Here is a 24,365-nt window from a genome sequence, read left to right on the forward strand (position 1 = left end):
GATCCCACAAGGCTTAGAGTCTCCCTCCAACTGTGCTCCCCCAGCAGTGGGGTGGGCGAGCACTGCCGGGGTGCTGGTCCTATCAGGCACTGGGGCAAGATCCACCCCTGAAAATTGTGGCAGCATCTGCAATAGCAACCCAGGCAAGGCTGAGGACTGACATGCACATCAGAAGGGGGTCCCTTCAGTCTGCCCCATCATCTGCCCAGGTGACATTCACCCCAAAGCAAACCCACTAGCAGCAGGTTTGCTTGAAGAGGGCACCACAGCTTTGACGGCAACACACCGATATCCTGCGTTCGTCCCCCAGTCCCCATGCAGCCAACAGGAATCAGCAGCTCCCGGGTCCCTGCCCAGAAGTGGGATGAGGCATTCCAGTAACAAGCAGCAGAGAGCCTGGGGTGACCCAAATTAGTGCAGGTGAACTCTCCTGCCCACTATGCCAGCTCGCCCAGGGCCACCCCTGCTGCGATAAGGGAGCGTTGGGCCCCTGCCTCACCCAGTAGCACACTCCCCTTCCCATGAACACTGCCATTACCTCCGCTGGCCTTGTTACCCAGTCCTCCGAACTTGCCCTGGGAAGGTGCCTTCCCCCCACTGGAGGCAGAAGCAGTGCCAGCCCCATGTGCTTCTACCCATCCTATGGCCCCCTCTGCCCTGCCCCTCCTGCAGCCCCACACCCTGCACAGCGGCTGCAATGACACCCAGGGTTTCACCCTGCCGCCTCACAGCACTGCCCCACATCCCTGTGCTGAGTCTCCACCACAGAGGTGCTGGGTCTCCACCAGGGAGGTTAGCAGCACTGGTGCCCCCCATCCATCCTCAGCACCGCCAAATGCTCCACCAGCTCCAGGGTCCGTGCTGCTATCTGCTGGCTCTATTATTATGAACTTGTTTTAATTGCTGCGCAGTGCCTCAAGCACCCTTCACAGGGAGAGGGATGCGTATGAATAAATTGTCTATTCTTAGCGCTGAGAGCTCCCCATTGGGAGCACAGGGGCAAGGGCTCAGTGTGCTCGGTGGCAGGACCTGCACCATCCTCATGCTGCTTCTGGACCTGTTCCACCTCTCGCAGTGCCCTCAGTGGGTCCCCACCACTGGGAAAAGGTTTTCTTAAACAGCAGTTGCAGTTTTCCCACTCCTGGTGATTTGCAGAGAAGGAAGATCCTGCCTCCTTCAGGAAATCTGGTTCTGCCACGGGAGGGAAGGGGATGCTTGGGACCAGAAAGCTTTGTGCCACCACCATGAGAGCTGCCACTCAGTCCCTGCTCTCCTCCCCGGGACCCCAAAGCCCACCGCACCCCTGCCCAGGCACCCCAGTGGGGCTGGAGGACTGCATGGAGGAAGAGGGCTCTTCACCTCAAATCTATCACCTGCATTATGGCGAGGGGAGGGACTCTGACATGCTTTAGGATTTAATGCAAAGAACTGCTGTTCCACCCCACAAGTCCAAGTTTTACTGCGGGCTTGGCAGTGTCAGGGATGGGCAGGACGGAAAACACTCTGAAAAAGGCATCGGCACCAACAGGAGGGATTTCAGTGGAGCCTCCGGACTCTCCGCCATGTGCCAGCTCCTGTGTCCACCCTTGCCACATATCCGCCAACACCAAGGGCTGAGTGACGTGCTGTGACAGTGGCTGTGAGCCCCCGGGCACATCGGCTCACTCCAACATTAAACAGGAGAGTGGCCGCTTGCCTCCGGACCCCTGCGCAGTGACAAGCCCATCCCCTGCATGCTGCAGGAATCGTTTAAGCATGCCGAGAGCACGCCGAGTTACACGCCCCGGCTTGGACGGTTTGGGATCCCCCCTGCCGAGCTGGAGACAATACCGTTCCCTGTGCCGCCAAAGCGCCAAGCACACGGCTGTCCCGCAGGCAGCACCCTCCCAGGGATGCGACCCTCCAAGGATGGAGCCATGGGGTCTCCGGCAGCACCGCAGCCGGGATTTATCCCCTGAGATGTCCCACCTCCACGCAACGGCTGCCTGCACTGAACAAGCCCTCTTCACCATGGGAAGCAGCGCTGCAATGTACTTTGAGCTCTTCTCCCCAAATTTGCTCCAGGGGCCTGTCCAAGCACTGACAATGCGCAGCCCAGCGCCATGACCGCTGCAGGAAAAGCTGAGCCAATACTACAGCTTGGGGGAAAGCATCAGCCAAAAGTCACTCAAACAAGGAAGCGATTTGTCTTCTTCTGGCTACGCTTCCCCCTGACAAAGGAGCGCGGAGCAGGGAAGTCAGTTGTGATCACGTGCGGCGTACCGACCAAGCAACCACCAAACCAGCGACTGGGAGCGCTCACACCAGGAGCCTGACAGATAAAACAGAACAGGGGAAAAAGGATGAAAAAAGCAACACCATGTGACCCCTCGCCCGATCCAAGCCAGGCATCGCATCCAACAGTTCTGAATATGAAATACACACAATGAGCTCCAGCGAGTAATTAATCCCTTCAGGAACACTGTAAGTGATTGCAGACAGTTTAGCAAGAAAAAAAAAATTGGAAAGTCATTGAAAAAATTACCATTAAACATTTCTTTTTCTGCTCCAGTATGAAATACAATGAGATCTGCTAGGAGATCTCTCTGCTCTGCAAAATTTAAAGGTGATGGATTTAAGCTGTTTTTCTAACAACATTCAATCTACCCGCCAAGCTGACAGCCATGAGAAACCAGCCCAACCCAAGTGAGAGCAGCAAGAACAGCCTGTCTCCAACGTGGGTGCTCAACTCTTGCTTCGGTGTCGGTGGGAGACGGCGGGGGAAGATTTCTGCAGGGGACGAAGCACAGCACAGAAAGGTGTCCATGGTATCTCATGGCTGTATCACCAATTCAAACTCTCTGGATGACTTTTGCAGATCAGAAGTACAGGAAGTGCTGGCAGCAGCACCAGGCTTAAACCCAGCTTAGGGAGCAGGACAAACACTCCTGGTGATGAGATTTTGGGCTCCCTGGTGATGCTCAGCTGTGTGAACCAGACCCCTCACCTGCCTCCACCTCCCCTCTCCATCCCCTGCTCCCTCTTGCCTCCTTCACCTTCTCCAGCGTTAAGCAGCCAGTCCTCCAGCTGGAAGGCAAAGAACCAGAGGGCTCCAATTTGGGCTGAATTCTGGCCTGTTGCATCCAGAGCCCTGCCTCTGCTTATTGCTGTGCCCCAGGCTGCCATGCAGCCACCCCCCCGGCCCTGCACACACAGGCAAGGAACCACCTCTGTCCACATCTGCCCTCATGCAAAGCTACTGGGAACAGGTGACCAACCCTGCCATCCCCCACAGATCAACCACCTGGAGGCACACTGGAGTCTGCGGGGGGGGGGTCTGTCCCCCCACCCAGCCTCAGCCCCCCGCCTCCAGTGAGCACCGACCCCCATCATGGCGAGGAAGGAATTAAAGGGCACAGCAGTTGCCTTTTACTTCCATGTCTCCATGGGATTTTTCAACCAACAGCTTCTACTTGTAAAACTGGTGTTTATTAAAAAGAGCATTAGGAAAAATGTATTTTCTCCTGTCGATAAAGTGACTTGAAATTAGTTGGAATTTTAAAATTAAAAACACACCCTAAACTTTCACTTCCACTTGAAATCACTCTGGTTTTGAAAACAGACTTTTTCCTCCTTGTCCTCTCCTGGGTCTTCCCCCCCTCTCCTGTTCTCTCCTCACCATGTTTTTGTTTAAAAATTCATCAAGCCACGGAAAAATTCCGGGGCAGGAAAAGAGGGAAGAAAAAAAAAGCGGAAGAAACTGTGGCTTTTACAAACCCATCTCCGCGCAGGGGAGAAGCAGAGCTCCAGACTTGCCTTCCTCCTCTTGGAAAGCAAGAGGCACTCAGAAGGATGAGGGAATATCATATATTAACCAACCTCCTGCACACCCCCAGCAGCAGTTACAGCCTTACTGACCCTCTGCAGAGCTCTGCAATCCTCCCTGGGCTAACGCGGCTCCCCCAGCACAGCAGCCAGCCTCAACCAGGGAAAAAGGGATGGATGAGCCAGGAAAACCACCCTGCGTGTCAGTGTGGGACGCAGCCCGCTCCAGCACTGACTGTAAACCCCGGATGCTGCTCCCAGCTGAGCTCCCAGAGACCTCAACAGCTTGTAAGAGGGGTCTCGCTCCGATGAGCCAAGTGCCAGACTGTGTCCGGCCACGATGCAGCTCTGAGCTGGATGCCGGTTGATGTGAGGCACGTCCCACATGCAACACCGATTTGGGGAAGGATTGAGACATACCCAGATGCCGTTACTCAGTGGCAAGGCCGCTCCCTACACCGGTGTGCCGTGACACTGAATGCGGGGTGCTGCCAAAGGGGCAGGGACATCCTGTGTCCCTCAGTGTCCCCACAGTTTCAGGGGTCGCTTCCATCCCAGGCTGATCCTGCTCCACAGTGCCAGAGCTTCCCCACTACAACGTGCATTTTAAGGACAGCTGCTGCACTCTCCGTACAGGACGCATGTAACGTCTGCTTATGCGCAAGAACACTCCGTAAGGGGATGAAAAGCTACATGGAAATGGAAGATCATTACCATGATCTCCTTGGAAACATCCCATCGGAGCAAGTTTTTCTTCCTCCTTCTTCTCTCTCCCCCTGTGCATGAATTCTGGCACCCCGTGCATTGCTTGGCGTTGCCTCAGCACTGTGGGTCCAAAATGCAGGCGTCTGATTTCTAAAGCCATTGTCTAGGATGTGCTATTGAGCTGCAAAACATGGATGGTTTGGGATGGAAAACAGGCATCTCTTGCAATACAAAAAGAAGCTGGCAACCCAGATTCGATTACTCTTTGAAGCTATAGAGAATCTCAACCAAACAAAATTTGCTTTATTCCCACAAAGGGAATGAGAACCTTAGCAACAAAGCAAATCAGCACCTCTGCCCCCTGAATGCAACGATAAGCAAACCAAGAGCAGAGCAAAGGGAACGTGGCTTTGCCCCACTGGTCACTGCTGTGGCGTGGAGTGGCTGGTTTTGGAAAGCAGCACAGCAGCATTGTACACGTTAACATGCTCCACTTGGGAATGCAAGGCTGGAAAAGCTGCTTTGCAAATTTACTTTTGATTTGGAGCTCTGGGTTTCTCTCCTCCTTGCATGCTGTTACACTTTGCGAATGTTCGTGCAGACTGTTCGAGGCAGGGAGGTTTTCAGGAACCCCAAGAGTTTCACCAGTTTTAACACAATGACTATTTGCCGAGGAAATCACCCCAGAAAATTTATTACTTGCTATTCGCTTTCAAAAGTAAGCAGGGCTGGGAAGCACACAGCAGTGCCAACAGCAGCTGAGCTGAGACTTAATCCTACCCCCAGGTTACTGTACTTTCCCCACGACTAATAAGCTATCTGACAGGAGGCAACCTCCCACCGCAAGCAACGCTGCCACGCAAACTCTGCTTGCAGAGGGTTTTCGGAGCAGCTTTAAAATCCCAACCTCCAGGCCGCACTCTGCACAGCCCCAAAAGCATCTCACAGGCTCCAGGAAGAGATTCCCTCACTCATCCCCCATGCTGCTTTATGAGCGGGGCTGTTCCCCTCCCCTTGCAGGAATCAGCCACATGTTCTCCATCTGGGAACAGATGCCCATGAGCCAGCAAGCTCAACTTGGAAAACTAACTGAAAATAGCACAAAATTTCTGAGCGCTCTACAGACCACGGCCGGATGATGGATATTAGTGCTCCAGCAGCACCGGGACGCCGTTTGGCACAGCGCAGCAAAAGCACAGCTAAAACAGTTCAGGGAAATGAAAATGAGATGGCTGAAGGTGCTGCTGCCTGAGCGTCTGCCCTCTTCCAGATGTTCTTGCCTGTAAGGAAGGAAGGTCTTGGTCTGCTGGTAAATCAGCCCCCAAACTGCTGCTGTGCTCAGCCTGGAGTATTGAAGGACACCAGCTCTGTCCCTCCCGCATCCCTGAAACTGCTGGGGGACATCCTGGTCTCCAAGGTAAAACCAAACAGCCGCAGGGCTGCTGTAGCTCTGTCAGGCTGTAATGGCTCCCTTGCGGCTGAGCTGGCTGGGGACAGCGGCGTGATGGGCCATGCCTCTTGTGCTCTGACACAGGGCAGAGTCCTGGGGAGAAAGGCTGAGACACCACATAGGGCAAGAAATCTCACTGCCCCGACACAGCTGTGCCTGCAGCACCACTGGTGCAGGACTGAGGAGCAGGCGGTCTGGGTTTTTTTCTGGGTACTGCTGTTCCCCGCAGGGTCAGGATGCAGCCAGCTTTTGGGTGCATCTAACCACTTGACAGCAGGAGACAGGATGTCCAGACAGTGATATATCCAGCCTCAAATCAACCTGGGGTGAGCCATCAAAATGGAATTTGCCAAAAGACAATGCACTGATGATCTGTGAGCCCCCAGCTATGTACAGCCTGAGGCACAAAAGATTCAGGTCTGCGGCTGGAAGTCAGGCAAAAGTCGGTGCTTCCCCTTGGCTAGTGATCACACAACACGTTCTCCAGGCCGAGCAGGATTTTAACCCCACGCCAAGTCTATGCGCATGTTATTTGGGAGAGAAACCACCACTACCAGGAGCCAATGGGTCCCTTGTGCACTGGCACCTCTGCTCCCAGGACCTCTTGTCATTGCGCATCCCAAGGTGCAATGCATGGCCTGTCCAGGGTAACTCCAATTCCCTGAAAGGGTTTTTGTTACATTTTTAAATGAACCTGGGGCCTGTGGGAGGCACAGGAGTGCAGGGCAGCTATCTTCCATGGTGCCTGGCAGCAGCTGGAGCAGCACCAGAGAAAAGTCCACGGGCTGCCCCCATTGACTCCCCACCGCTGCTTGCCTTTGGCAGCTTCATCTTCCCCAGCCCAGCACAACAGGAAGGAACACATCAAGCACCAACAGAGTGAGACTTGATTCACTCCCACCTTTTGGTCTGCAGCCGCATCAGGCCCAGTGAAGCCCAGCTGCGGCACGAGGCCGACTCCTTGGGAATCGGCACACACCTCTCCAGGCTCACAGCAGCGACACTTTCAGGATGCTGTCTGTCTGTCCGTCTTCCCTGCTGGGAGGACAGGAGGGAGGAAGGGAGGAAGCTGAATGTCATTATTTCCTTTGCTTTTGCTCTGCGCATTGGGAGTTTGGAGCTGTCTCCTTATCACTCCCTTGGTGCAGTGAAAGTCAGGAGATTAAAGGCAAGGTGGCTGCAAAAGGCCACAGCTGCATGACTGTGGGTCCTGCACTCGTGGTGGCTGCAGCGCCCATGGCCCCACATCGGTCCTGCCCTGGCAGAACCAGACAGTCCCAGGTCCCAGCCACAACCTGCCTTTCCTCCTGGTTTTAACACAGGGGGAACTCAGCTAACCCCACTCCCGCAAAGCAGTGCTCCCACATTGGATCCTGCCAAAACACCCCTGCCTTGCCCGGCTCCACCACCACCAGGTTTGTTCATGACGCTGTACTCGCCCTGGCAAAGCCTCCTCCAGCTTCTGAGCCACCAAGGCTGGGAGAAGCCTCGGGATGTGGGAGCAGGTGCCTGTGAGGCTGACAGTATGTCCCCCATGGCACCACACTGGGAACTGGCTGGGGAGGGATGCGCTTGCCCCATCGTATGGCCCGCAGCATGTTTTCTGCCAGCCCCAGTTCACCTCTGGGAGCTCCCGCGCCATAGCAATCGATGCGAATTAGCTGCTATCTATTCTTCCACTTGTTTGCATCAGCTTGGAAATATAATGCCAAGTCAGAGATAAAGAGAACTGAAAACACCCCAACAGCATCTAATGATTCCAGCCTGAGGGGTTCATTAAAGAGATGAGTTTCAACATCGCAGGTCCCAGCCCAAACAGCAGGTTCCTTTGCCTTGCTTCTCAAGCTCACCCCTCCCTGCCAGCACCCACATCTCCGCACACATCAGGCTACGAAAGGGAAGGGCTGCTCTCCATGGGGTAGGTTTTATGGAGCCCAAACTGTGCCCACACGTGAAGGGGTCCCCACCACGCTCCCTGCAAAACGCTGATAGTGTCCTGCTGAGGAGCAGGCCTCATAGCCGTGCCACAACAAACCAGCTGACCCCCCCAGGCTAGAAAAAACTCCAGAGTAAACTCCTTTTTGTGTCGATCCAGGCTGGCACAGGACCAAGACATACCCTACACCGACATGCGGGAAGCTTGAGACGATGCTGTGCATGGGCAACGGACGCGTGATTTTGAGAAGTGTCTCATCAGTGAGTTATTCTCAGCCTGCAGCGATGCTGAAAGCTCACATGGCTATAAATAGCCAGCAACTGAGCCGTACCTGAGTCGCAGCTTTGAACGTGCTTCACGGCTGCTCACCAAATCAGGAGACCCAGACTGCTCAGTGTAGGAACTGGGGCAGTGCCAGCATCGGGGACACTTCAGTCCCACCAAAAAAGCACAGAGGTGCAAGTTTCACAAAAGCTCAGTCTGGACTCCCAGTAGAGCCAGTAAGGACTGGGTCTAGCCAAGATTGTGTACTTCATGTACTGAAGGAGCTTGTCTGGTTGCAGGGTCTCATTGTCACACTTGGTGACACAACCTTGCACAAGATGTGCAGAGGTGGGACATGAAGCAATCCCAGATCCCAACCACACAGGCTCGTGCCCAGCGGGCCTCGCACTAGAAATAAAAGTGGTTCAGCCTTTCCCTGGTGCTAAAGGCGTGGTGCTGCCCCTCTGCCATGCTGCAGTTATGACATTCTCCCCTCCAGCTCGCACACCGCAGGCTTCAGCACTCACAGCACAGCTCTTCTCATTTTCCTGGGTCGCACGAGAATGACCACAACCTCCAGCAGCTTCAACAAGCTGCAGAGGACCTCAGCCATGAGCCATTCTTCCAGCTCACTGAGCAGGAGAGGTTTCCATCCCACAGCCAAACCCAGCCAAGCAGCTGGTGAGCCAACGGAGCTGGCATGGAACCCAGCCCTCCCACTGCATCACCTGTGGCTGCAAGTCAGGCTTGCAGCCTGCTGAAGGAAACGCAGCTTCGTGAGCGCGGCACAAAACCCTCAATCCAGACTGAAAGTCACCTCTTGGATCCCCTTTAGAAGGTCCCTCCTAGGCAGCTCACCAACCCCTCCTTACCCGCGCTGCCACTGGGCAAGATCCAGCCTGGGGGAGATGCAAAGACAGAGCAGCCCTGCCTTTACATCTTCAGAAACTAATTCCTGGATTTGCCATAAATTCTTTCTGTAATTTCAGGGTGATGCTTCAGGCCAGATCCTCACAGGTACGTTGGCCAGGGGAGGGCTGCAAAGTGCTCACCTCTTGATGAGCAGGAGGGCTCTAGGACAGAGGTAACAAGGCTGACACGAAACCCAGGAGGGATGTGGAATGAGTAAGCATCACCGATGCCTACACCAGGTAGTTGTGGAAAACCCTGTGCTCCCTACAGCACTGACTTGCTCACATGTTCACAAAGGTGGAGGCATGTGTCCCTGCTGCAGGACACGCCTGCATTTCGCTGGGCAGCACAGGGGCACGTGCCTGACCGTGGTCTGCCCACACAGCACCTCCAGGAGCTCACATGCCATGCTGGCCCCTGCACCGGGGCCACGAGGCTCTCGAGCCACCTCCCTGCTGCAAGGCTGCTCCCAGGAATGAGGAAAACGTCCTGCCCAGCTGTGCTGCGCTTGTGCTAAGCTCCCCTACACAGATTCCAGCAGCTCCTTCCAGCAGGAGATGAATCTCAGCCCTTCTCCTGAATTAATAAAAAAATACATTACTGCCTCAATTGGACAAGACAAATAACAGCGTAAGGAATGAAAGAAATGCTCAAATGAAACAAAACGTGGAAGAAATGGATTAGAGGAAAGACAAGCAGATCAGCGGGTGTGCTGGGCACTGCTCTTCAGTGTCACACCCGCCTTGACACAGGCACATCTCCATTTGCACAGCTTCTAATCTCAGCCCTGCAATGCAGCATCCCCTGCCTTCCCAGCTCCCCTCCGCACTCAGCTCCCCAGCTCCAAGCTGCAATGCAGCAGCGTGGGAAAGCCCCGCTCCCCCTTCGCCCCACACCCCTCCACCCCACCACAAGGCAGTGCTGAGCATCCCTGGCCGGGCTCCTTGCCTTGCACATACTCTACCTTCCCGAGCTCACTGCTTCCCAGCCAGAGAACCGGCAACCCCTCCCCTGACTCCCCCTGGGGAGCTGCTTCTTCATGTGCCCAGAGGAGGACGTGACTTTGCAGGGTAGGGGATACAGCAGAATCACACTGTATCTTATCTCCCACACCCTGCATCCCCACAGCTCTGTACAAAACACTCTCAAGGTGTGAAGTCTGGAGAGGACAAGGACTAAGCTACCCCCCCACAAAGGACAGAACCATCCCCACTCCACCCAGCGAGGGGATCCAGACTCAGCAGCTTCACTGCTGGGCTCTACCTGCAGCTGCCACCAGTACCAGAAACACCGTACACACACGGCCCTGGGACATTGCCGCCACCGCACACACAGAGCACCAAATGCCACATGTGCAGTGGCACAAAGGATGCTCTGGACTGGACAAGCGACCAGTTCGGAGGATGTGTCAGCAGGTCCACCCAACACCACAGACCCAGGCAAGCAGCATAGGCTGACCGAGACTGCAGCCCTACAGAAAACCGCTTGGTCGCTCCCAGGCACGACCATGGCTCAGCCAGGCAAGCCAGGAGGCACACACTGGCCACGGCAGACAGGCCAGCACTAGAGGTTGGCGTCACTCACAGGTTACACACCTCGGAGGGTGCACACTCTGGCTCCGTGCTGAGCTAGAACAAATCCTTCCCCCATGCAGCAGGCACAAGCATCAGCCAAGCGCTGTCCTCAGATGCTCGAGTGAGAGCAGGCAGGGAGAACTGTGGGCAGGGAGGACCAGGGAAATTGTTGTCTGGCACCGCAAGAAGCTTCATAGGAAGGCAATGAGCTGGTAACCTAAATGGACATAACAGGGCAATGACAGAGGGGACTTGTGCCAGGGAAGCGCTGTGGTCACAGAGACATGTACCACAGCTGAGAAGCTAAAGACACAAAGCTGAGGACAGGGGACATCAGGAAGGAACTCTCCAGAAAGACCCAGAACTGCCACTGGTTCCCCAAGTGCCACCCAGCCACACATTGCTGATGAGGCACCTGGACCAGGCAGGACCCATGGGTGTGCTTCTGCAAGAGCAAAACATCCCAGGAGCAGTTGCTCCCAGGGGACGGCAGGGCCTTGAGGGCACGTTGCCCAGGCCCCAGTGTAGTCACATCCATCAGCAGATCCCAAATAGCATTTCCAGAATTGCATTCAATTTTGCATTCTTTTACACATTTCTCAGTGGACAAATGTTGGATTTGGGGGCAAGATGCAGACAGTCACTAGGAAAGCTCCATTTGAACAGCGATTTTCAGGCTCTTTGTGGGAGAAATTTGTTTCAGCAGTGCACCCCCAAATATTTTTGCCTTCAACTGTTTGCTCTGCTAGTTTTCCATGGGAAATTTTGAAAGAGAGATCTGGACTATTTTTATTTTTTTAGCACTTTTTCTGCACTGCTGTTATCACTGGGAACATGGCACATCCCAAACAGCTTCAGCAGAAAGCTCTGGGGCCCTCGGGTCACATTTCCAGACCTTCTCCACAGTCACTGCAGCCATCTCAGCCAGAGAGAGGAGATCTGTACTACTCACTGTCAGCTTTCAGGAGCAGGCTGGAAGCAGCGACACAGCCACATACCTCTCCCCTTTCTCCTCACCCCTACTCCAAATGCAGGAGTCCAGCTCTGTGGCCAGAAGGAAATAAATCCTCACCCCAACGACCTCATCACAGAGGCACCATCACACAGGGGCCTTAAGAGAGGAATAACATTAACGTGACAGCGATATCAGGACAGCCGCACCACTTTGAGGCAATAACCCACTCCCGTCACCATGAAGAGCTACTTGGTCTCTGACCTCCTTACAGTCTCCTGCCAGGGAGCCTGGCTATTGCTGCATAGCACCGCAACGGGCCCGTTAGCGCTTAATGAAACAGCCATGAACGCTGTGGGGCAGAGGTGATCCTTTTAATCCCACACCATGTGCCTGGCCAGCAAGGATGGTCATCAGGAGGGGATCTCCTTGGGAAGGGATATCTTGGTGAGCCCATTTCCACTGGAGCCAGGAACATGCTTGCCCGGGACGTGTCAGACACCAGCCAAGTATCTTTCCAGCGCTGTGGTTTCTTTTTTAAAATGACCACGGTCAGACATGACATGAAGCTCCTGTCCTTCAAGGAGCCCATCTGCTTGTACCAGCCCCTTGGCTTTCCTCCCCACCACCGATGGGCTGCTGGCACCCGCTGCTCAGCCAGCCGCCAGCACCAGCATAGCTGGAGTCTGCCCTGCCTGCGTGTCAGCACCATGGAGGTACCAGGTCTCTGTGGGCACATGCTGCCCAGCAAGGACAACCCCACTGGGCCACTTGGGGAAGGGTGGCATTGCCCACCCGCTGCCAGCCGAGGGCTGCAGGACTGAGACAGGTTATAGCTGCACCTGTGGAGTTTGGCAGGGCTGTAAAGACTCCTGCAGCGAGCATTTCACGGAACACCATCTCCCCTGGGATCACACGTGTGTCAGCCTGGGCTCTGGCCCATGCAACACCCACCACTTATTTGTTTATGTGAATTAGCAGCTACTTAAGAGGCACCATATATGGCAAGAGATGGTGAAGGAAATGGCTGCAGAAAGTAGCTGCAGGATCTTGGAGGTGCTCTGGGGACCTCTAGGTAAGTGCAGCAATCACACTGAGCACCACACCCCAGTGCTAACGAATGCACACACAGCCCATATGTGCCTCTGCACCTGCACACTCTTGTCCACCGCATGTGAAGATGGGCACGGCAAGCTTTGTACAGCAAGCTCTTCCACCACGCTGGCCACGCGCCCTCCATACCCTTCATCCTGTGGCCGGGCGCTGGGGTAATTAGCAACCCCAGCTGCCAGCCAGCTTTGATGAGAAGCTTTGGTCTTTGGTTGATGTGAAATGTATAATTTGGATGATGGAAATAGCCTCTACAAAGCATATGTGGTTGCTGCGTCCCAGTGACCTCTCCCGTCTTGCGCAGGCTGCTCTGCTTTAAACGTGGTTACATCTCCAGCAGCTCTACAAAGGCTTTGGTGCCATCAAACAGATGACACAGCAGCAGCAACCGAATGAGAGGTAACATTTGGCTACTACTAAATAAACTGTATTTTTGGCCAGCAAAGTCTTGGGAGTGCTTCTGGCAGGAGGAGCACGAGGTGGAGATGAGAACTCAGGTGTTGAGACCAAAGATGCACAAGGTCTCTGCAAACCATCATGCCTGATGGAGCAGGGAGCTCGGGTTAGGCAGAGGCAGCACAGGCTTCTTAACACAGGTCAACAGTTCAGGGACAACAAGATCTGCAGAGGCTGAAAGTCTCTGCAACTCCCATCTCTTTCTTCCCAGCACAAATCAAGTTTGCAGGTCTTCTGGTGTCACTCTGGATAGGTTGTTCTCCAGCACACGTGGCCAAACAGCTCAGCCTGATGTTTCTCATGCCAAAGGAATCCATGAAAACAGTGGAGAAACCTTCACTCCCTCCCAAGCACCTCCTGTAGCAACCAGGAGAAAGCCCCTCTCCTGGCCCTACCCACCAGCCCTAGCAGGGCGTGAAGCCCACTCTCCTGAGCAAGCAGGATCCTGTCCCTTCTGGGTCTGTCCCCACCACAGGAACAACCTCCTCCTTGAGGGGTCAGGTTGTGGAAGGTACCGTCAACCCTGGTGAAGGTTTCATCTGCCTGGATCGCACCAGACAACAAGCAAAGGGGTCAAGACCAGAAGCTCAGCGTGTGTCCAGGCTTGCGTGCCCCCAAGGTGTGGTTCTGCCATCGGCACCTGTGAAGTGACGAAGCAGCCACCACTGCTGTCACACTGCTCCCTCCTCTGCACATATCCGAGCTCCTGTCGGCATCCCCACCACAGGGGCTGTCAAGGATGTGCCAGGTCACGATTAGCTTGGTTAAGTAGGTATGACTCAACAGCACAACTCCCATGCATGTGAGAGGTACAGCGCCATGGAAGGAAAGCGACGTTTCAGCAGGGTTAAGCTACTGCCCTGTCCACCCCAGGCGTTGTCTCCACCTGACACTGGACAAACAGCCCTCAGTCCTCACCACAGGAAGCCCAGCAGTCCGTATGTCCTGGAAAATTATCTATTTCAGCAAATACACAGAGTAGGGGGGTTCAGAGGACAGATTCAGCAGAGTTTGGCCCTCACGGACCAGCTAACCAAGCTTTCAGATGGTAAGCGCAGTCTGAAGGGATGCTTAACACCTCTCAAGGTCAAGGTCAGCCCTGTGGCCCTGAAGCAGGCCCTGACGCAGGCAGGGGCTAGGCAACGACCCCAGAAACCAAAGCAGGTGTTGGGGTCACTTCCGCAACCCATGGTCTTAGCGCGTGCACAAGTCCCTGTCCTGCAGGCAGGATCTCGTACATCCAACAACTGCCATAAACCAAGAGTCACTTCCACATGGGCCAGTCCTGCACCATCAGGGAAGCTGCAAGAATTTCTCTTGGGGGTGCTGAGGAAACCCCCATCTAAGAGCAGAGCGTCACAGGGGGACACTGAGATCCCCCAAGCATGCCAACACCAGTGAGTAGAGATCTGTTAGTCCCATAAGTGACAAATCCTCCCATAATCCTGCCCTGCTCCCATGGAGTCTTGTGTTATCCCAGCATTAGGGGTGAGGATGGATGTCCATGAGCCCAGCTGCAGGACCACCGTGGCAGCCTGAGCCCCTCCTGCAAGGCCAGCCTCACATGTCCAGCTTGCTCATCCTCACGGTCTGCCTGCCCACACCTTGAGCTCACTCTGTGGCTTTCCACGAGCTGTTTGCACAGCCCCAGTGAGCCCTGGGATGCTCCAGCAGCTGGAGCAGACCCCTGCCAGGGAGAGGATCGGGCAGGGTGCACACCACCACCGCTGCTGCTCCTGTGGCTGTGCATAGCCGGGGGCTAGGGGCGATGGTCTGGGAGGCTCCACGCCTGTGTGCCGACACGCACCGGTGCATGTTGTGCCAGAGCCCTGCACTGGAGCAGGGGCTGTGACACCCCGAAGCCTCCTGGAGCGGCAGGGTGTGCAGCAGGGAACTGGACTCAACAAGCACGGCTTTACGGGCGCCTGACTTCAGCACGTACTCCAGCTCACTCCCCCTCTCCAAACCTCCCCCACAGCCCTCAGCTGGAGCAAATCTCTCCCCTTTCTCCACACAGCAGAGCTCTGCTCACAATGCAGCTAGGAGAAGGCATCTCAAGCCAGCTCTCCAAGTGCCGGAGAAGCTCCTGGCCCCCTAAAAGGGGGTCCCAGGCAAGGAACCTGAAGGGACTGGACAAACCAGGGGTCCCAGCCCTGCCTGTACCACTGCTCCTCTCCGCCACCAGCCACTGGAGCTTTAAACCTGGCTTGCTCAGGCACCGGGAGCACCGTGATGGCTATGCAGAGCTCGTTTGCCACCTTCTCATGCCAGTTTGCCAGATCAAACAGAGCTCTTTGCAGCTGCAAGCCCTCCATGGTCCCTGCGCAGCCCAGCCCACTGAGCCCATGGGCGCTGCTGGTCGGGACACAGGGGAGAGCGGGCTTCAGCGGGAAGCAGAGGGCTCCCAAGGCTGCCACGGTTTCCTAGAGATCACCACACAGCCACGAGGGAAACATGAGGGCTGGGCACGCCTGTACCAAGACCCAGCGCCACAGCCCATGAAGGGGGCAGCGGGTCCTGAGATCAGAGCCATGGCCAGTGCCAGGGGCCAGCACTTATTGATCTGATGAAAACCCACCGTGCACACAACGAGCTCTTGACCGCACAGGCTCAGGGATCAAACCTGCCAGGATAGCAAGACGCGGGCAGCCATGGACTGAAAACAGCTCACGCGAACGCTGTGGCGGCATCCTTGGAGAACCCTTCTCAGCCAGAGCCCGAGACCTTGGAGGAGCTCTGGATTTGAAGCCTCCTGCCCAAAGTGCGGGACCCTAAAGCGTGGCACCTCCGAGCGAGAACGGCCAAGGTCAACCCCCAGGGCGAGCCACCCCGATGGTGCGGAGCGGCTGTAGCATCTGGCCGGTCAACCTCCATTGTCTTTGGCGGGGTGTAGAGACAAGGGGTGACAGAAAAGACACGTGGGCAGGATGACCGCCACCTGCCATTCCTCCTCGTGAAGAGGCTGGAGCCAAGGCGAGAGGAGGCCACGCGCCGGCCCTCAGACTGGCCGAGGGCATCTTCCCCCTGAGCGAGGCCGACGGCGGCTTCTCCCTCAGCATCCCTCCACCTCTCCAGCGCCTGCGACACCGACGCAGCCTCCGGCGGGTCCCTCCTGGGGGTGGCGGGAGCTCCCCGACGCTTCAGGCAGCCGGACTCCCACCATTTCCCCACCCCCTGACCGCGAGGCCGGCGGGGCGCGATAGCCGCACTCACCCAGCATCTGGCTGAAGAGGAGCTGCTCCAGGTCGCCCAGCACCGTCACCACCAGCTCGGGGTCCACCTTCAGGTAGGGCTTCTCCTCAGCGCCCGCCGCCACCGCCGGCCCCTTCCCGCCCAGCAGCTCGTCGTCGCACTTGCCGCCTCCGCCGCCCCCGCCCGCCTCGGGGGCCTTGCTGAGGGGCTTCACCTCCGCGTAGGGCCCGCGGGGGATGCGGCTGGGCTTGCCGGCGGGCGGCGGCTTGGCGGGGCCGGCGGGGCGCGGCGACAGCAGCGAGTGCTCGGAGCGGGACAGGCTCCGCGACATGGCGGGCGCCTCCCGGCCGCGGGGGCCGCCGCCGCCCCGGCCGCCCCCCCCCGCCGCCGCCCCCGTTGCCGCCGCCTTGGCCATGTCGTCGCTCCAGCGGGGCTCGTAGAGCTGCCGCTTCTTCTCGGCGTCGGTGAGGAAGGCCAGGTTGGTGAGCGACTTCTGCTTGCGCAGGTTGGAGCCGGCCGGCAGCCGCCCCTCCGCGCTGCTCGCCTTGAAGACGCGCAGCTCCGCGCCCCGCGGCCCCGCCGCCGCCGACGACGACTTCCCCCGCTTCGGCATCACCGCGCCGCCGTCGGGGCCCCGCCGGTAGCCGCGCTCCTCCTCGCCCAGCTCCACGTCGGGAAGGCTCTTGAGGTTGCTCCCCAGCATCCCCGCGCTGCAACCATTTAACCCGCCGGGCGCTGCTGCTGCTGCTGCTGCTGCTGCTGCGGCACCGAGGACACACCGGGCGAGACAGAGAGAGAAGCGCCGTCAGCGCCCGCCCCACCGGCGCGGGGCGGAGCGGAGCGGGACGGGGAGGAGATGGTGGGGGGGTGGGAGCGGAGCGGAGCGGCGCGACCCCACCTCCCTGCTCCGCCGCCGGCGGGACACTGCGAACCAGCGGAATGTCAGGGGCAAACAAAAAGGGCCCGCCCTCCTCCGCGCCCGGCTGGCGCGGGCAGGGGGCGGGGCGCGGCGCGCGCGCCCGCGGCGGGGAGGGAGAGAGGGGAGGGGAGAGGAGGGGGCGCGCGCCGCGGGGCGGGGCGAGGCGGGGGCGCGCGCCACCGCCGGGGACGTGCAGCGCCGAGCACGGCGGAGCGGGGGCGGCGGGGACGCGCGGGACCCCGGCGGCGGAGGGACCGTGCGAGACCCCGGGCCGTGCGGGACCCGCAGGACCATGTGGGACCCCGGGGTCAGCGGGACTGTGCGGGACCCCGGGGCGATGCAGGACCCCCGGGGCGAGGGATGAAGCTGGAAGGCGCGGTGCTGCGTGCACCCCCATGGGTGCCGGGGGGAGCTGCCCCCCACCGAGCCGGCGATGGCCTCGGCGACCAGAGCCTGCCCGCTCCCTCCCGCCGCCCCTTGCAGGCAGGGACGTGCTGGGTGCTGGCTGGGAGGTGGGTGAAGCCAGCGGGGGGACCCACGTCCCAGCACCCTACGTGTGAAGCACCCCCTCTCCCGCCTGCCGCGGTCCCCGCACCCAGCCCCGACACTGCACACCCATCCCCAGGGGGGCCAAAACTTCCCCGTTTCACCCCAAACAGTGCAGGAAGGGCCCGGGGTGGCCCCAGGAGCCCCCCCGAGGGACACTGTGGCCCCCAAGCCCAGCAGGGCCTCTCCAGTGATCTGGGGGAATTAAGGGGGGTGAAAAAGAGGGTGAGCGGGATCTGGTTATCATCATTTTTCATTAATTACCCGTCCCTTGGGAGGGGTGAATTAAGTCTATTTGGTGACCTCACGCAGGCTGCCATGGCAACCGCCGGAAAATATTGCATTAGAGCCCATCACTATGCTGCCGAGATAAGGAGCCGGGAGGGCCGGGGGTGGCAAGAGCCCCCCAGCCTGGCCCCCTGTATGGCAGCACAGCCACCCTGGGTGATTTAGGGTTCAGCCCATGGTGATGCTGAGGAGCCCCAGAATAACCCAGCCTGGATGGGACAGCAAAGGGTGGCCAAAAAAAAGGGTGTTTTGCACCAAAAGGTGCTGCTGGGGCGGGTTGGGTGCACAAGCCGCCCCGCTGCACCCCGAAGCCACTCTAAGTTTGGGGCACTGTTACAGCCCTTGCTGAGCTACGAGGCCATAGCCTGGGTGTCATGTCATTTTGGGGCTGGCGAGGTGACCCTTGGGGCCTCCCAATGTTCCCTGTCCCCTCTGGCTCGGCCCAACAGAGCCCCAGAAGGTGCCATGTCCCCCGGGTGCCTGGGGGAGGTGTGGAGCAAGGGAAAGTATCCGGCCCTTTCCCCAGCACAGAACCCGCTTGGCCTCATCCCAAAACCTCCCCCAAGGCAAGCAGGGCAGCTGCGCTGGGAGCACGCCAGTCCCGCTCACTCCCCTCCTGCTTTCTCCCAGAAAATCCTCCCGCTTGCCACAGGTTTTGGTGCTTCCCAAATCGGGGCTCAGCGCTGAACCCCATTACCCTCTAGCTGTGCAGTGGTGGTGCCGGGACCCTATTGCAAAGCTGAGCTGTGCCATGAGCCGTGGTGGCTCTGACCGACTTCTGTCCCTTCGAATCACCCGGTGAAGCTCCCAGCTCTTTTTTTTCCCCTTCCCTGCACATCCCTGGAGCATCCCACCATCCTCCACTGCTGCTGCCCTGGCAACCACCGCCCCAGCATCCCCTCCAGCAGCTGCCCCCCCAAAATCACTCCCAAAAGCAAGCACCAGAGGGGACTGGGGTGTCCCCAACATTGCAGCAGGGAGCTTGTATTTGGGCTCATTCGGTCCCCAAGAAAGGGGGTGTCCCTGCAGTGGGTGTGGGGAGCCAGCGGTGCCGCGGCACCCGCCTCCGCGCCGGCTCTCTGCCGGCTTCTTGGAAATGGGTCATCCCTGGAGCTCGCTGGGAAACTGGGAAGGAGCCAAGCGGGGTGATGTCCCAGCAGCGTCATCAGAGGGGACCGTCCCCCAGTGCCGGAGCCACCACAGGGCATGCTGACGTGGATCCTGTGCCCGGGTGAGGCCACGCCACCAGGTGTAGTTTTTTTGGCCACAGGGGTCACCAGACACGGCAGCTGCAGCCGTGTCGTTCCCAAGGGAGTTGGGGCACCTCCTGTGTGGGGTTCCCTTCCGCTGCCGCACCGACCTCCAGCCCCGGCTTCCATTCTGGCACGGGGCTGCGGGGGTCCGTGCTCTGGCACGAGCCTCTGCCCCTCAGCACTGTCCCGGCAGCCCCCCGGCAGGACGTCCTCATCCCCAGCAAACCCCCCCTCAGACTCACTCAGGCCTCTGGCTTTGGGGTCAGGGTCAGGTCCGTCCACAGGACCAGGACACTCGTCACCCGGGGACGTGGCCCTTTCCTCCTCCTGGTCCTCCTGCAGTCTGGGGGCAGAGGAGGGGTGAGAGTGAGGGAGCAGGGGTGCATCACAGGGTGCATCCAGCTGAGGACCCCCAGGAGATGGAGACACAGTGCCTTGAGCTCTCCTAGGGTTTGGGGACAATGGTGCCATGGCAAGGGGGGGTCCCAGGGCACCCCACTCACCTCTGACCCCATGCCCTGCCCCACACCAGCTCCATGGGTGCTTCAAGAGCCCCCAGCACCTCAAACCCAGCGGGAACCCTCCTTTTGGGGCAGAGCCCCCAGACCCAACCCCATCATTCCCCCATGGCCACCCCTGCCATTCCCACCTCCCTTCCCATGTCCCCCTGTCACCATGTCCCCCTATCTCCAAGCCTGCCCCCCAGCCCCATGCCCCCATTCCCCAGGGACTCACCGGTACTGGAAGGGTGCCACGGTGGCGGTGACAGGACGGCTGTGTGAGGGGCCTGAGGAGAAGGTGATGGTCCCCGACCCAAACATGGGGCCCCTGCCCTGTGAGCCACCATGTGGCTCATCCCCTGTCCCCACTGTGGCCACCCCACTGCCCTTCCCAGGGGACACCCCTGGCCATCCCCCATCCCTGCCCTGTGCTGGGGGGCCTTTGGGCAGCTCGGTGGGCTCCCCCACCCTGCCTGCCCCTCTCCTCCTGCTGCCCACCACCTCTGGCCACTTCCCAGGGGACACCAGGGGTCTCGCCAGGGTTTTCTGTCCCCCGCGGGGGGGAATGCCAGGGCTGCCCTCCCTGCCCTTTGCCGGCTCGCGACCAGTGGCTCTGCCAGTGCCTTTGGGCTTGAGGGCCTTGGGGCTGGGGACCAGCACCTTCCCCGGCCGGGGAGATGGAGCCCCATGGGGGACAGGGGGCCCCGGCATGCTCGGGGGGGCAACAGCATGTGGCTTGCTGTGGGCCACGGCGCGGGGCACTGGGATGGCAGAGACGTAGTGGCTGCGGCCAGCAGGGTTGACGTTGGCTGTCCCATTCATCCTGGTGAGGTGGCTGCCGGTGAGGCTGTGGGGGGAGAGGAGGGTTGAGCAGGACCCGGCACGGTGAGGGGATGGGCATGGGGGGCACCCACATCCTGACGGCCACACTGGAGCCTGGTCTTGGCCCCCAGTGACTGTAGGTAGTTAATGTCCCCATCCCAGGAGGAGGCCACTGCATCCCACACCCCAGGGTGAGGACACACCTCATGTCCCCCCACAGGGATCCACAGGACCAGGGCACATGTAATGTCCTGCCCCAGGGACCCTGCGCAGCCCCATCCCCATGTCCCCAGGTCCCTATGGCAGGTCCCTGCAGCAAGGCCACATGGGCGCAGACCCTCAGCAGGTAAGGCTGCACCACAGGCAGGATGGGCCCCTCTTGGCCACCCAAAACTTTCTCCTGGTCCCCAAAACCACCTCCTGGTCCCCAAAACCACCTCCTGGTCCCCAAAACCACCTCCTGGTCAATTGAGACCATCTCCTGATCACCTGAGACCACCTTCCAGGGGCACAAGGATCAACCAGCTCCATCAACCCATTCCTCAGGCCCTTACTGATGTCTGAGCCCCATCTCTGCCCTCCCCATCCCCAACATCCCCCCAAGTGATGCCACCCACCCCATCTCTCCATGCACCTCATCTTGTCCCACAGTCACTCTCCCTGGCACCACCACCCAGACAGTGCCTCACATCCCCTTGCCTTGGCATTTTGCTCCATGCAGATGAGGACGGGGGGTTGGCACACCACCCCATCCCACTGAAGGCACCCACAGGCAGGAAGGGCTGTCTTTGCCACCACTAGTGACAGGGCCATTGGCACATTCACAGCAAGTGGAGAAGCTCATCCCCCCCGCAGGCTTTGCCTGGGCAGGCAGAGCAGAGCTCAGCAAGAAAATTAGCCGTGGAGCAAAGCTTCATCTCCAACCACCTCCCGCCTGTAGCTCTCTGGGAAAAAAACCTCAAAACACACACAAAATTTTTTTCCAGGGGATGGAGTGGTCTCTAGAAAGACAGGGAGATGTGGCTCCATGGGTGCCTGTGCCAACCTCTGCCCCCTTGCCCCAGTAGAGCCACAGTGAACCTAAAGGCAAATGGGTGCTGGGTGCCACAAATCTCCCAGGACACACTTTTCATGGGTCCCTCCAGCACAGTTTCACTCAGCCTGCTCAAAGGAAAACCCCTGGGCAGGGGAGTGGAAACTTTTTGGGGTCCCCAAGCATCCTAGGGGGGACCATCAGCTCCAGGTCAGCCACCCGCAGTCCCTGTCACCCATGGTGGGGTTCCTCTCCCCCAGAGCTGGCTTCAGGCTGGGTGGGTGCAGCCAGCACAAGCGGATCTTTGTGCGGCTGCTCCAGTGAGCGCATTTGGGGCTGCGCTGGAGCTGAACGAAGCCATTCCTGGTGGGCTGGGGGATGCTGCTGCCCAGATATGGGGCCACACAAGCCGCTCTGTTTGCAGCCTGGGACTGGCAGCCTGGCTGCCTTTCAAACCACCTGGCCAAGATGAAGCTTCTCTGGAGCTGGAGAAGGTTTCTTGGCAAGCCATGGGGTGCAGGGGGATGGCTCCCATCACCCCAATGGGAACAGCACGCAGCCTCAGCCCTGCAACCGTTGCATCTCCCAGCAGAGGGTGTTACATGAGCAAGGTCCAAAAATGCCCCCAAACTGCCTCGTTTTGCCTCTTCCCCAACCTACAGCTGCCCCAAGCCCTGCTCCCCCCAGGCTTTTGGGAGTCTGCAAGGACCAAGCCTTGCCCTGCATCCCCCACAGTGAGCCCCCCCCCCAGGTGGCCATGTCCCTGACACAGGCAGCGCTCAGGTGAATGCACCCAAGTTCCCTTTTGCCAGACCCACATGAGCTGGATCACTTGATCAACAGAGCCATGGGTCACGGGGAGAAGGGCTGATGCAGCAGACAAGTTCTAGGCATCACAGCGCTGACTCCAGCACCAGCCAGGAGCTACAAAGGTCTTTTCAAGGCAATTTTAACTAAGGGGAAGAGGGAACGGACACACACAGCTCTGGGCTTGCTCTCACTGAAGCCTTTGAAATGGCTGGGGAGGTTTTCTCTCTCCCCACATCCTGTCTGTGACGTCTCTGCCTCCGCTCACCGTGGTCATGGCCCTGAGTCACAGCACCAGTGGATGGAGGAAGCTTGGGGGGGTCTCTGGGACAGATCTGTCCCCGAGCTGCTGTGGGGGGTGAGACAGAGACAGGCATTGGGGCTCTGCCACCCCCACGGTGGCAAATAGGTCTGGATCCGGCCCTGGTGCACAACCACAGTACCCAGTGAGGGGCCCTGTGCTGGCACCAGCCCACACCTGAGGGTGATGCGGGGTGGGTGGCAGGAGCCAGGAAGGGGCTGTGTGGGGCTTTCCTTGCACCCATGGGATTTCCTTGCACCCACAAAGGTCACTTCTGGGAGCAAGGCAGCCAGGGCTCAGCACCCAGCACCAGCCAGGAGCTAGAGACCAGCACATCCCTGGGGGCACAATACTTCCAATCCCCACTTTGCAGCCCACCCAGCAGCAAATATCAGCAGCAACCAGCTCTCCTCAGCCCTTCAGCCCTTTCCCAGTTTGTGCCCCACGCCCTACACTTACAAACCCCAATTTTGGAATTTTTTCACTCTCTTTAACCCAGCCCCTTGCCCCAGGAGTGCTGTGCCTGAGGGCAGAGCAGTTCACAGCCTTGAGCTGCAAAATAGCTTGTGCAAATGCCAGCAGGGTCAACCTTCCTACCCATAAGGCTGAGGATGCCTGGGATGGGGCCAAGAGCCAGCAAAGCTCCAGTCTCATGGACACAAGTGGTTAAACCACTGCCCCAACTCACCTATTTCACCCTTGAGGTCCCTTGCATGAACATCTCCAGCTCCAGGGGCTGCTGCTAGTGGGTTTTCTCCTAGCGCAGAGGGAGATCATCTGCCACTGCCTCCATAAAGCTGGTCCTGAGCTCCTCTTCAACCAACTCAGGCAAAAAAAGATCATCTAGGTTTATGCTATGACCTTATCTTCTCCAGCACCCTCTGAGCATCATCAGCATGCAACAACCCTCCAGCCCTGCCTGCTCACCAGGCACGTGGCATTGGGGCTGTAACTAGGTTTTATATATATTTTTTTTTTCCAGTCTATTCACTTTGGGTTTCTCTCTCAGGGGCACAACTTCCATTTCTCCCCTCTGAGCCCATCAGCGGCCACTTCATTGCGATGCTGTGGCTGCAGCAGAAGCCGAAGCTGCCACGTTGGCCACAAAAAAAATCAATCCTCCTCTTGTGCTCACAGAGTTGAGGTTTTCCAGGATATGCCAATGCCTGCTGGAAGCCAAGCTCTGGAGCTGTTCCCTCCCTGCAGCAGATACCTCGAGGGTCTCTGAGGACACCCATCTCTTCTCTGCAGCTGGCTAAGCATGGGTGACCCTTCCTTGGGCTTCACCCTGCTTTAGGGATGCCAGGGGCTCCCCCGCGTCTGGGCAAAGGGAGATAAGGGAGATGTGGATGCAGCCCTGCTCCCCCAGGCTGTAACACCAGCTGGACCCTTGGGCTGGTGTCCCGCATCCAGGGATGCCACCAAAGGGATAAACCAAAGCAACTCCCACCAAGTTCCTATTTCGTCCCATCAGTCCCAGGAGGAGCCCCTCCCATGCCAGGCAGCCCTCCTACTCATCCCATCATTTTATTAACGAGCAC

The 24,365-nt window shown here is 58.4% G+C and overlaps 1 protein-coding gene across 1 annotated transcript in view; it reads right to left on the reverse strand.

Annotated features, from left to right (window-relative positions):
* The window catches only part of NAV1 (neuron navigator 1), a 75,723-nt gene that overhangs the window by 40,435 nt on the left and 10,923 nt on the right, over nucleotides 1–24,365 (reverse strand). The window contains exons 2-4 of the mRNA XM_075054707.1: nucleotides 20,097–20,708; nucleotides 19,604–19,704; nucleotides 16,377–17,108 (exon numbers count right to left, since the gene is read on the reverse strand). Coding sequence (XP_074910808.1) covers nucleotides 16,377–17,108; nucleotides 19,604–19,704; nucleotides 20,097–20,683 — 1,420 coding nt within the window. The 5' untranslated portion in view covers nucleotides 20,684–20,708. The remainder of the gene's footprint in view (nucleotides 1–16,376; nucleotides 17,109–19,603; nucleotides 19,705–20,096; nucleotides 20,709–24,365) is intronic.

Source organism: Buteo buteo, chromosome 23, assembly GCF_964188355.1.
Source record: "Buteo buteo chromosome 23, bButBut1.hap1.1, whole genome shotgun sequence".
In the NCBI taxonomy this organism is placed as follows: Eukaryota; Metazoa; Chordata; class Aves; order Accipitriformes; family Accipitridae; genus Buteo; species Buteo buteo.